This window comes from Humulus lupulus, chromosome X (assembly GCF_963169125.1).
Source record: "Humulus lupulus chromosome X, drHumLupu1.1, whole genome shotgun sequence".
Taxonomy (NCBI): Eukaryota; Viridiplantae; Streptophyta; class Magnoliopsida; order Rosales; family Cannabaceae; genus Humulus; species Humulus lupulus.
In genome coordinates this window covers 59,699,035-59,711,844 of record NC_084802.1, presented here as the reverse complement: position 1 = coordinate 59,711,844, position 12,810 = coordinate 59,699,035, and the positions used below count along the sequence as shown (strand labels likewise).

The 12,810-nt window shown below is 35.6% G+C and overlaps 1 protein-coding gene across 1 annotated transcript; it reads left to right on the top strand.

The window, feature by feature from the left end:
- Positions 1-8,403: 8,403 nt before the first annotated feature.
- LOC133805869 (uncharacterized) lies at positions 8,404-9,718 on the top strand. The gene is made up of 2 exons (XM_062244017.1): positions 8,404-8,980; positions 9,262-9,718. Exons 1-2 carry the CDS (start codon positions 8,404-8,406, stop codon positions 9,297-9,299), a joined length of 615 nt encoding a protein of 204 aa, XP_062100001.1. The 3' UTR covers positions 9,300-9,718.
- The last annotated feature ends 3,092 nt before the right edge of the window (positions 9,719-12,810 follow it).

Sequence of the window (12,810 nt, the reverse complement as noted above, 5' to 3'; positions counted from 1 at the left end):
TACTAACATTAGCCTGCAACCTTTCTACTTCTATTGCCGTCTCTAGAACGTCAGCATAAGTAGTGTTTCCTGGGTTTGCTAACTTTACCCCCAACTCGATCTTCGGTCGAAGTCCTCTAACAAACTTAGACACCCTTAGATAGTCAGTTGGAACCATTTCTGGTGCGAACTTAGCTAGGCAATCGGACTGCTGAGCATACTCTGCCACTAATAAACTCCCTTGCTTCAAGCTAGCGAACTCCTCAACTCTTGAAGCGAGTACAGCCGAATTGTAATACTTCTTGTGGAACAGCTCCACAAATTGAGTCCAAGTCATGGCGGCAACATCATGCATCTGCTGGACTAAGTCCCACCATATCCTTGCATCCTTTTTGAGTAGTGATGAAACGCAGGATATACAGTCTCCGTTGCTGAGGTTCATGTGTGTCAGGATTGGCTCCACGTTCCTTAGCCACTCTTCTGCCTCGAAGGGGTATGTAGTGTTGGATTAAATTATACAAGATCTTTATTTATTTTCATGTATATCAAATATTAAACAAATTAATACGAGATAGCCTAAAACATGTTTCTAAAATTGAATTCAAAGAGAAACAAAGAATAGAATACTTACAGTATACACAGCGGAATTAAAGAGTCATTCCTTCAATTTCTCTAACTCTGGTATCCTTTCTGTCGCAGAGTATTATCAAGAAATTGAACCGATCTTCTATTTTCTTCACAATCTTCCAATGTATCCTTAGAACCACCTAGACTAGTGTGGGCAATTCTCAACACATGAGATAGATATAGAGAGAAGAAGATAAAATAACAAAGAGGCTTAGAAAAGGACTTGTGTTTAGAGAGAATCTAAAACTATCAGAAAATCTGACCTGTGACTTATCAAACTTATGTTTTGACTTCTCTCTAAGCACTCCTTTTATAGACTCAATTAGGTCATTTAATTTAATTAAAAAATCAATAAAATAACATCCATTTTGAAGCCCTAGGTCTAAATTAGCATGGGCTATAGGCCCGTGAAATTTCCCATTTGATTATAAGCCCATTGGACTTAAAATCAAGGCCTGTATTATTTTCTATTGATTTAATTAATTAAATAATTATTTAAATCCTTTATCAAATTAATTATTTATAATTTGAACCTTGATTTAAACTTATTTATTAATTTAGATACCAATTTATCTTAATTAATAAACTGCCATAATTTCTCTTTTCTTCTCAAAATTACACAACTCTGTGAAACTATCCAAAATTGACCTGGTCAACTTTGATAATTCTAATTGATGATTAAATCAATTAATTGAGACTATCTAGATGATTTTATCCAAGGTACAATGGGGACCATGGGCCTATGAAATCAAGCTCCAATAAGTTATCATAAATCTAACAAATAAATTTACTAACTTATGAATTCCTCGTAACTCCACTATAGACTCAGAATTGCACTCTTAAATTCATAGAACGCTCTATAACAAATATAGATACGCTATTAATTATCCATTGTTACAACCATAATTGTCACTCAATCCTCTATAGACGGTCTACAATGAGAGTGGACTAAAATATCGGTTTATCCCTCGTTGTATTTTATCCTTAAAACACTTAGTTCCTTGTAAATGATATTTCAGTAAACTAATTTAATTACTGAAATGAGATCTCTATCATTTAACACCTTGAACCAAACTAAAAGGAAACCATCGTTTTACTTCTTCATCAGAAGCTATAGATGTTCATATCTATGATTAACACTCCCACTCAATTATACTACCGAGTTCCCAAGATGTAAGTATGGGCTAGTCCGTAGGGTAAGTTGGTAACGAATAAGTCAAAGAACTCAAATAATACAATCAGTTAGAATACTAACCACTCAGAATTGAGATTGAATTGACCTATGGTCAACTATATGATATGACTAGAATAGATAATAACGGTATGTTTACTTATCTTATCAACTGTCAATATCGGTCCAGTCCGATGTAACAAATACATTTGATCTTATCTACTTTGCTAATGTTCTGGAAAGAACATAACACTATAATGTGTAAGTAGATCATATCATAGATTGGCAAGTCAGTGTAAATCCTGGGCATTGACTAATCTTAGGACTAACTTATTTTGAACATATAATCATATTTATATTCCACTGTGATTACGTCACTATAAATAAGATTAGCTATATGCTCGGGATTTAATAGAAGTTTATATTAAACAAATAATCATGAAAATAAAACAAAGGATTCGACGGAAAACAACCCAATCGAAGGTAATCTAAGTTTAAGTTTTGAGTTTTTTAGAGTTTCTAAGCTTAGAATTGGATTTTGTGAATCGTTGAATTTTTGGTTCGATTGAGCTTTGGGTTTTGGTGGTTTTGGACCATTGGGAAGCTTGGGAACTTTGATTTGATGATTTGGTAATGTTTAGGCATGATTTTGGAGGCTTTGGGATGTTGGAAATCGTGTTTGGGGATGGCTCTGGGTTGGGGGTCGCGACCCTAGCTTGAAGAAGCAGGTGGAGCAGTTTTCTGCTTGCTGGACGCCACGACCCTTGCTTCTGGAATGGCTGGGGGCTGCGGCCCAAGGTGCTAGGGTCGCAGCCCTTGAGCAGGGTTGAGCCCGTTTGTGTGTTTTGGCCCCGCGAACATGGTTTTAGGCCTCAGGATCATTCCTACTACCCGAATTAGTGGGGATTGATGTTCCGGATGCTAGATCTTGGTTTGGGAACCCTTGATTATCATTTTATTGATGGTGTCCCATATTTGGTTATGACTAGGTGGCCGCTAAAGGACTAAAAGTTGATCGTTCTCAAGGGTCGTTCTTTTATTCATTCTAGCTCAAATCTGAGGTAAGAAAACTGCACCCTGTGTATGTATGACATGCATGGTTATTATTGATGCATGTTGGATTATTAAATGTGGCATGCATGATTATTGTTGAGGCATGTCAAGTTGTTAAATACGATGCATGTAATGCATGAGAAATATGTGATTAAGGCATGCTATGATTATTGAATATGAGAATGTTCAGAGCTTGAGCCTCTATGTTTATGCATGGTCCTAATTATGCTAGTAATTGTTGAGTAAGCATGCTGAATGCCCTGTATTCGAATATTGGATATATGTGATATATGTTTGGTGGCATTGCTTACTTGTTTATGGCACTGACTAGTCAGGGATATTGACCTAAGAGTCAGAAATGACAATAACTTCCTGAACGCAGGGCCGAATGAAGATTAAATCTAATCGATATAAGCGTTGAATGACTCTAAGGCATTAATGCTGGAATGACCCTAAGGTCGATGAACTTATAAGCGCTTGGCTAGTCTAAGACTAGTTACTCAGAGCCAAGTCCTAAGGCCTAGGTGACTGCTTGTCACATGGCTAGGGAACGATGTTCCAGGGTTATGAGTCTATGGTCATGAGGAAGGTTATGTTGGTGACTAGTCACCATGCACCTATCCTATCTAAGCTAGTGAAAGGATCACTTATCTACTCTATAGGTTTATGTTGGTGACTATTTCACCAAATACCTATCTTGTATAAGCTAGTGAAAGGATCACTTATCTATAAGCCCCGGTGACCCTAACGTCACATGGCTATTGGGAACGGAACCCACCTTAGTGACTGTACCACTGTCGCTCTTCTATATTGGGCTAAAAGCCCTGGATGATTATTATGATAATTGGTTGATGTGTTATACTCAACATTACGTGAACTCATTTTCCTGCTTAAATAGGGCTATATCTGGTAGGCGTGTGCCTTATGATCTGATGACATGTTATAACTGTTCATGAGCATATTAAGTTTTCTTGCTGGGCTTCGGGTCACGGGTGCTATGTGGTGCAGGTAAAGGCAAAAGAAAGCTGGAGCATCCTTGAGTTGAAGAGCTTAGGTGATGATGTGTACATATGCAGCTGCTCGATCACCACAGCCGAGATTTGAAGAAGAACTAGGGTTAAACCCTGTTTTGCCGCTTAGATCGGCCAGTTGTAAATATTTTCTTGTAGTAGACTCTGAAATTATATTTTTTTGGGATCCCAATGTATATAATAAACGTTCTAATGAAATGTTACATCTTAACCAAAAATTTTAATCCCTAAACTGCTAATCATACTTAGTTACACGATTTTGGCCAAATGACTCGATTAGCGAGTTTAGCACTGTTTACAAGGCACACCGTAACGGTCCCTAGAGTTTAGGGCGTTACATATAAGCTTAATCATTATAAGCTTATCAAACACTTGGGAAGTAAGGTTCATAGTATATTTCAGTTCGAGGTGTAGTTCGGTCATAGAAGCATTCAAGGTATTCCTAATTCTAGCTTCTTTCTGTATTGTTCTTATAGTTTTTCTACTCAAATCCTAACTCGTATTCTCTATTCTTGGATAGGCATCTAAGATCTTGAACGTAAGATTCTTGTTGGTAAGTATCTTTTCGATGGTGTAGTTCGTTCTTTTCATCTCTTTTCTTTAGTATACTCACCTCTCTATTATGGTTTTTAGGAGTGTTCCAAAGTCCCGATCTTGTTCTCACATCCCGGTATTCTGGTAAGGAAAATAGGGTAGATTTGTATGCTGGATCTTTTGTGTTTGTTTGAATTGATTTGAATTGTATAATTATATATCTTGAATGTTCTGGGATTTTCTGAATGCAGGTTGATATGATATGTATGAAATTGGTTGTTGGGCGAAACCAATGTGCTTGATTTCTGTATGGATGTTATTAAGAATTGTATGATAAGGTTGGAATTTATTCCAATACCCTAGTGATCGTTAGTGATATCTACCTTAGGGCAACCCGTTACCGGGTTTAGTATATTTGTGTGCAAGGCTATTATTACTAAGCATTTTCGCTTACCTAGTTGTTTTATGTTGTAGGTAAGTGCAAAAGTAAAGTGGAGTAGTGAGCACCGGAGTCTGCTTGTGGATATGTACATGTGGCCCGACCTGGGTAGGTTTTTGATGGAACACCATTTTGAAAAGAAACGTTGGGAGCGTGTATTTCTTTTATGACATTTATTTTGATGTAACTCTGAAAAAGAGAAGTTGTAATTTCGTTTGCTAAAACTAAAAGTGTGCGCACACGATCTTTTAAAATATATATATTTTTGGTACAATGAGTTAAAAGTAAAAAAGTTTAAATTTCCACATGTTTTGGTCTTGTATGTTTTGAGGGTCGTGACATAATAAGTCATTTATTGCTACATTCACAATTACATAGAAATTGTACGGCTTGTACATAAAAATATATTTAACTTTAGCTATCAATTGTGTTAAGATTTCATCAAGAATATTTTCAAAGAATTGTAGCTTTTCTAACAATTTGATAAATATAATTGTATATGTTATGACTAATGACAAAGTTTAGTATAATACCAGTAATTTAGACATTCACTTCTGGGAATTTGCAAAATAATTTACATAAGTAGTGACTATATATTCTTTTATCACCAATAATTATGTAAGTATCATTCACTTCATAGAATAATATCGAAAATATCATACTTGCTTGAAGCAAGAATTAACATGACTAATATATATAATATTAATATTCTTTTAAATTAAATTTCTTTTCCTATCATTCTCTTCGGGAATGATGTTTAAATATGTATTACAAAATTGAAATACATGTTAACTTCTTCGTTATATAATTCACATATATTCAATTCATCAATAATAATCAAAGGTAGTCTCACCTAGATTAGTTTGCCCTCTTCATATTTTTCAATCACATTCTTCACTATTTCATATTTTGATGTTTTAATGCAATTTTCTTAAAAAAAAAAATTGGATATTAAAAAAATCATTCTCCAATTGCATCAATCATAAAACATTTCAATGTTCTTTAGTTGTATTCATAGATGTAATATATGAAATATTCACTTCAAGGAATGTAAGCTAAAATATCATAAATTTTTAACAATTATATTTCTTTTTCAATATTATCAAAGAACACATAAATATATATTTATTTTTAATAATAATAATATATATATCTTAATCAATAATTATAATAATGAATATCACTCTTGCATAATATTGGGGATCTATGCAAGATCTTATATCATTGTTCTATAATAACTTTTTTTTCAATATGCCATAGATATTGTACTTTACATTTCTTAATGTAAACATTATAAATAACTATAAAATAAATAATATAGTAAAATTAATATTAAATATGTGAGATAATAAGAACACACGCATAAATATATTCATATTTATAATAATAATCATTAAAACATCTCATGCTATCACAATGGTGAAATAGCAACTCATATATACAAGTTTTATTATCAAATATATAGTATATTAATCACAATAAAACATACCTCCACAATAAAACAATTTTACCTTAATAACATATATGATGACTACAGACTTAATGATGAATTTTGATATCAACACAAGATGATAGTTGAGGACTGAATCATCAAGTTTAGATCAACAAAAGATGTTGGCTAGACTCATGATCAGTTTTGATCCTACAAACAGAATATGATAATTAGATAATCATACTGATAACGTGTTATAAAATTATTAAGAATACTGAAATATATAATATAAAGAAAATAAATAGACAGAGTAATAGAGAGATGTAAAAAAAGAGTGAAACTCTTGTGCATTATTTAAATGAAGATTGAACCTTATTTATACAGATAAATATGATCTAAGAAAATCAAGTAAGTACAACAAACACAATCAAGACTTAATGTTGGATTTTAATTTTGGGTAATCTGGTAATTCTCCGTTATTATGATATTTAACTAAGGATAATCTTCATTATTAAGGAGATTCATATAATATATATATATATTAATAATATTTATAACAAATAAATATATTTACATTTATTTTGAAAGAATTATGTGAATAAAGGAAAATAAAAATAAACTAAACACGTTCCTAAAACTTACAAATCAAACTTACAAATGAAAACTCAAAATGGAAGAATCAACTCTCGAATGCTAAATTGCTAATACCAACGCAAACAGAGAGCTACAAGAATTTATACACAAATAGTTTAAAGGGCATGAACAGAGTATAAATGTAAACAAAAGACCAATTTGCTTTATACACTCACATATCTAATCAATGGATTGATAAACCAAGGAGCCTAAGTATATCCAGCAAATAGAAAATTAAGCAAGCAAACTTAGCACTGCAGAAGAATCAGAAGAATGCTACTAAAAATGACAAACCAGATTACTGTAAAAGTATGCCCAAAAAAAAGATAAAACAACAATACATAAATCAAGATTGATTTCAAATCAACAATAACACACATCTCCATACTGTAAATTCAGAACCATCTTTCGAAGCTTCTTTCGAAGGACCTTTAAAAGAGAACCAGTGATAGTCAGAATGGTCGCCAAGCACGAATGAGGGGGAGAGACTAAGATCCAAACACATCCACCAACAACACCGAGCTCAGATCCAAAACCCAAATAAAACGATTGTTTAACACACTGTGTGTGCTGTGTTAGAGTTATTATTTGAGGGTATTTTAGTCTTTTCTTAATTATTGTTATTTTATATCTTTTGCCTTATATAAAAGGTTTGGCTTATAAGTTTTGTAACCTAGAATACATTCTCTCTATTTTTTTTGCAATACACTCTAGCCTCCCTTTTCTCTCTTCATCTTTTTGCTATCTCTCATTTGGGTTTTTATGGATTGTGTCTTTGCATAATTATCATGGTATCAGAGAAGGATTTATGGAATTGAATTTCTTAAGCGTAACCATAGCTTTTGGCTTGGGTCTCCTTCGTATTGCAGCAAATTGGGTCGAAGCATCTTTGCAGTAACTCGGTATGTGATTTTCGTGTTCATTCTGAAATTTTAGGGTTTCGTCATATTGCAGAATTTGGAACTTTTGTCTAAGATAGCATTTGGAAATTTGTTTCTGAAATGGCAAGAAATAGAGATGATTCCCTTCAATCCATTAGTGTGAGGTTAGATGGGAAGAATTATTCTTATTAGAACTATGTGATGAAAAAAAATTTGAAAGGGAAAAATATGTGAGGTTATGTTTCTGGAACTTTGGTTAAACCAACAAATGACAAAGCGGATTATGCAACTTTGCTAGAAAATTGGGAAGTGGATAATTCAAAAATTATTACTTGGATAAACAACTCTGTAGAACACTCCATAGGTACCCAACTAGCCAAGTATGAAACAGCGAAGGAAGTTTGGGACCATCTTGCAAGGCTGTATACTCAGTCTAACTTTGCAAAGCAATATCAATTAGAATCAGATATTAGAGCTCTTGAACAGAAAGATATGAGTATTCAAGAGTTCTATTCAGTTATGACAGATCTATGGGATCAATTGGCCCTTACTGAATCTGCAGAATTACGAGCTTTTGCACATATATTGCTCGTAGGGAGGAACAACGACTGGTTCAGTTTTTTATGGCACTTCGTGATGACTTTGAGGGACTTCGTGGCTCTATTTTTCATCGTTCTCCACTTCCTTCGGTTGATTCAGTAGTTAGTGAACTATTGGCAGATGAAATTCGTCTTAAGTCTCAAGCAGGAAAATGCATCCTCCCAGCACCCAGTCCCTCTGTTTTGGTAGTTCCTCCTCGACACTTTACTCACCATGAGAATAAACCTCACACAAAGGTTGGAGTTGATGAATGCAGCTTTTGCAAACAAAAAGGTCACTGGAAGGCTCAGTGTCCTAAATTAGTAAATCGTGCACCTCAGCAACAAAGACATCAACTCAGACCTCCTCAATTCGGTAATCAACCGCCTCATTATGGTAGCCAACCACAGTTTGGCAACCACTCACAACCTCGACCATACCGTCCTCCGCAATTTAATGCCGCTGCTACTGTACCTCCATCTGACTCGTATGATTTTGGGGCCTCATCTTCCAATCCTGCTCTTGCTGCCCTCTCAGAACAGTTTCAGAAGTTTCTTACCATGCAGCCACATGCCATGTCCGCCTCTTCTTCGGTAGGTCAGCCCCCTACTAGCTCTTCAGGTATGACATCCTCTACATGGATTTTAGATTCTGGAGCCTCGCACCATATGTCTCCACATTCGAAATCTTTTGTTTCCTTGTGTCCTGCATCATCTGTGCCTGTCATGACTGCTGATGGTACTCCTATGCCATTAGCAGGTGTTGGTTCTGTTGTCAGTCATCATTTATCGCTTCCTAATGTTTACCATATTCCTAAGCTTTCACTAAACCTTGTATCTGTTGGTCAATTGTGTGATTCTGGTTACTCAGTGTCTTTTTCTTCTACTTCTTGTCATGTGCAGGATCCGCAGTCTCAGAAGCTGATTGGGACCGGCCGTAGGCGGGGGGGTTTATATGTTTTGGATGAGCTGAAATTACCAGTATATGCAGCTCCTAGTGTTGATCTGTCTTCCTTTCGATTGTCTCCATCATCGTCTAGTTTTTATTTATGGCACTCTCGCCTTGGTCATGTTTCAGCTTCCCGTTTAAGATTCTTAGCTTCTACAGGAACCTTAGGAGATTTGCAAGTTCATGATATTTCTGATTGTAGTGGTTGTAAACTTGCAAAATTTTCTGCTTTACCTTTCAGTAAAAGTACTTCATGTTCTGTTGCACCTTTTGACTTAGTTCATTCTGATGTGTGGGGACCCTTTCCTATTGCTACAAAAGGAGGGTCTAGATATTATGTCTCTTTTGTTGATGATCACACTCGATTTTGTTGGGTTTTTCTAATGAAATGTCGTTCTGATTTCTATGATATTTATGATCGTTTTCGAGCTTATGTAAAAACTCAACATGCTTCTGTTATTAAATGTTTTAGATGTGATCAAGGTGGTGAATATACTTCAAATAAATTCTGTAATTTGCTTGCTTTAGATGGAACTGTATATCAAACTTCTTGTACAGATACCCCTGAACAAAATGGTGTTGCTGAAAGAAAGCATAGACACATTATTGAAACTGCTCGTTCTCTTTTGTTGTCCTCATCTGTGCCTAGTCAGTTTTGGGGAGAAGCAGTTCTCACTGCAGTCAATCTTATTAATAAGATTCCATCTTCAATCACTTCAGGTTTGTCCCCTTTTGAAAAACTATATGGACATATTCCTGATTATTCTTCTTTGAGAGTCTTTGGTTCTACTTGCTTTGTTCTTCGTCCTAGTGTAGAGCGTACAAAACTGTCATCACGCTCTGCACTTTGTGTGTTCCTTGGTTATGGTGATGGCCAAAAAGGATATCGTTGTTTTGATCCAACTTCTCAAAAATTATATGTATCTCGCCATGTTGTTTTTCTTGAGCATATACCCTTCTTTTCTATTCCTGGCACTACTCACAACTTGACCAAATCAGATCTTATTCATATTGATCCTTTTTGCGAGCATACAAGTACCTCTTCTCCTCAAGTTCCTCAAATTGTAGAGTCTGAATCTTCTCCTGCTCCTATAGTCCCTTTTCCACGTCATTACTCTCGCAGGTCTCGAGCTATTGATACTGGTATTTCGCAGGCTGACATTTCTGAAACACCTCCGCCTACAGCTGTTCTAGATCCTTCTGATACTGTAGATCCTCCTCGCTATCCTCAGCGCACTCGTAAGTCTACTAAACTACCACATTTTGTTTATTCGTCTTATTCTATCCCTTTCACTTCATTTTTAGCGTCTATTCATTGTCTCTCTGAGCCTTTATCCTATAAAGAAGCAGTTACTGACCCTCTTTGGCAGCATGCTATGAATGAGGAACTTTCAGCTTTGCACAAGACAGATACTTGGGATTTGGTATCTTTACCTCCTGGTAAACATACAATTGGTTCTCGTTGGGTTTATAAAATCAAGACCAAGTCTGATGGGTCTGTTGAACGCTACAAAGCTAGATTGGTAGCTAAGGGATTTTCTCAACAGTATGGTATGGATTTTGAGGAAACTTTTGCTCCTGTTGCAAAAATGACTACTGTCCGTGCTCTTATAGCAGTTGCATCTGCTCGTCAGTGGAATATATCTCAGTTGGATGTTAAGAATGCTTTCTTGAATGGCGATTTACATGAAGAGGTCTACATGGTTCCTCCTCCTGGGGTCCCTCACAATCATGGAGAAGTTTGTAAGCTTAAGAAAGCTCTGTATGGTCTCAAACAGGCTCCTCGAGCATGGTTTGAGAAGTTCTCCAATGTTGTTACTTCTCTTGGGTTTCTCTCAAGTAATCATGACTCAGCACTATTTGTTAAGTGTACCAATGCAGGTCGTATTCTCCTTTCCTTATATGTTGATGATATGATCATTACTGGTGATGATTTAGATGGAATTGCAGTGTTAAAGTCTCAATTAGCTTCTCAGTTTGAGATGAAGGATTTGGGGCCTCTTCGGTATTTTCTGGGTATTGAAGTTGCATTCTCCCCAAAAGGCTATCTTCTTTCTCAGTCAAAATACACTTCTGACATTATTGACCGTGCTCGTCTTACAGGTACAAAAGTAGTTGCCACTCCTTTTGAGCTCAATGTTCAGTATTCTCCTTCTGATGGCACTCCCTTGCATGATCCTACTTTGTATCGCACTATTGTTGGCAGTTTGGTTTATCTCACTATCACTCGCCCCGACATTGCATATGCTGTTCACATTGTTAGTCAATTTGTTGCCTCTCCTACTACTGTTCACTGGGCAGCTGTTCTTCGCATTTTGAGGTATCTTCGGGGTACTATCTTTCAAAGCCTTTTGTTTCCCTCCACTTCTTCCTTGGAGCTGTGTGCATACTCTGATGCTGATCATGATCGTGATCCCACGGATCGGAAGTCTGTTACTGGTTTCTGTATCTTTTTGGGTGATTCTCTTATTTCTTGGAAAAGTAAGAAACAAACTGTTTTCTCCCAATCTTCCACTGAAGCAGAGTACCGCGCTATGTCATCTACTACCAAAGAAATTGTTTGGTTAAGATGGCTGCTTGTAGATATGGGTGTATGTCATTCTCAACCCACTCCTATGTATTGTGACAATCAGAGTGCCATCCAGATTGCTCACAACTCAGTTTTTCATGAACGCACCAAGCACATTGAGATTGATTGTCACTTCACTCGTCACCACCTGAAGCTTGGCACTATCACTTTGCCTTTTGTTCCTTCTTCTTTACAGATTGCTGACTTTTTTACTAAGTCTCATTCTATTTCTCGTTTTCAATTTCTAGTTGGCAAACTCTCGATGCTTATTGTTGCTGTATCGTGAGTTTGAGGGGGGGTGTTAGAGTTATTATTTGAGAGTATTTTAGTCTTTTCTTAATTATTGTTATTTTATATCTTTTGCCTTATATAAAAGGCTTGGCTTATAAGTTTTGTAACCTAGAATACATTCTCTCTATTTTTTTTGCAATACATTCTAGCCTCCCTTTTCTCTCTTCATCTTTTTGCTATCTCTCATTTGGGTTTTTATGGATTGTATCTTTGCATAATTATCATGCTGAACATGAACGGACATGCCGATGAGGAAGCACACGCCGCCCAGCAGTGACATTGATAAACTTGGCGATACAATTACCGGTAATTATATATCAAACATGACACGTTTAGATAGGTCACACAACACAACACGACACGCTTAACATAGTTAATATCCGTGTCGTGTGATCTAGACACAAAATTGACACGTTTAACACACAATTAACCGTGTTATATGACACAAACACAAAATTAACATGATTAAACAAATAATTATATGACATAAAATGTTTGTAAAAATATATATATATATATATATATATAAAATCATTTTAGGAAAGCCTATTTTGATCGAAACATTGAAATGCAGAAAATATAGCTTCAAGTTAAATTGTAGGTGTCACAACCACAAAAATAAATATATAATCCAAATTAAATC

Coding starts and splice junctions, on each gene's coding strand:
- LOC133805869 (XM_062244017.1), top strand. CDS start 8,404: ATGGCACTTCGTGATGACTTTGAGGGACTTCGTGGCTCTATTTTTCAT. Junction 8,981..9,261: donor GCCCCCTACTAGCTCTTCAG/GTATGACATCCT, acceptor TGTCATGTGCAG/GATCCGCAGTCTCAGAAGCT.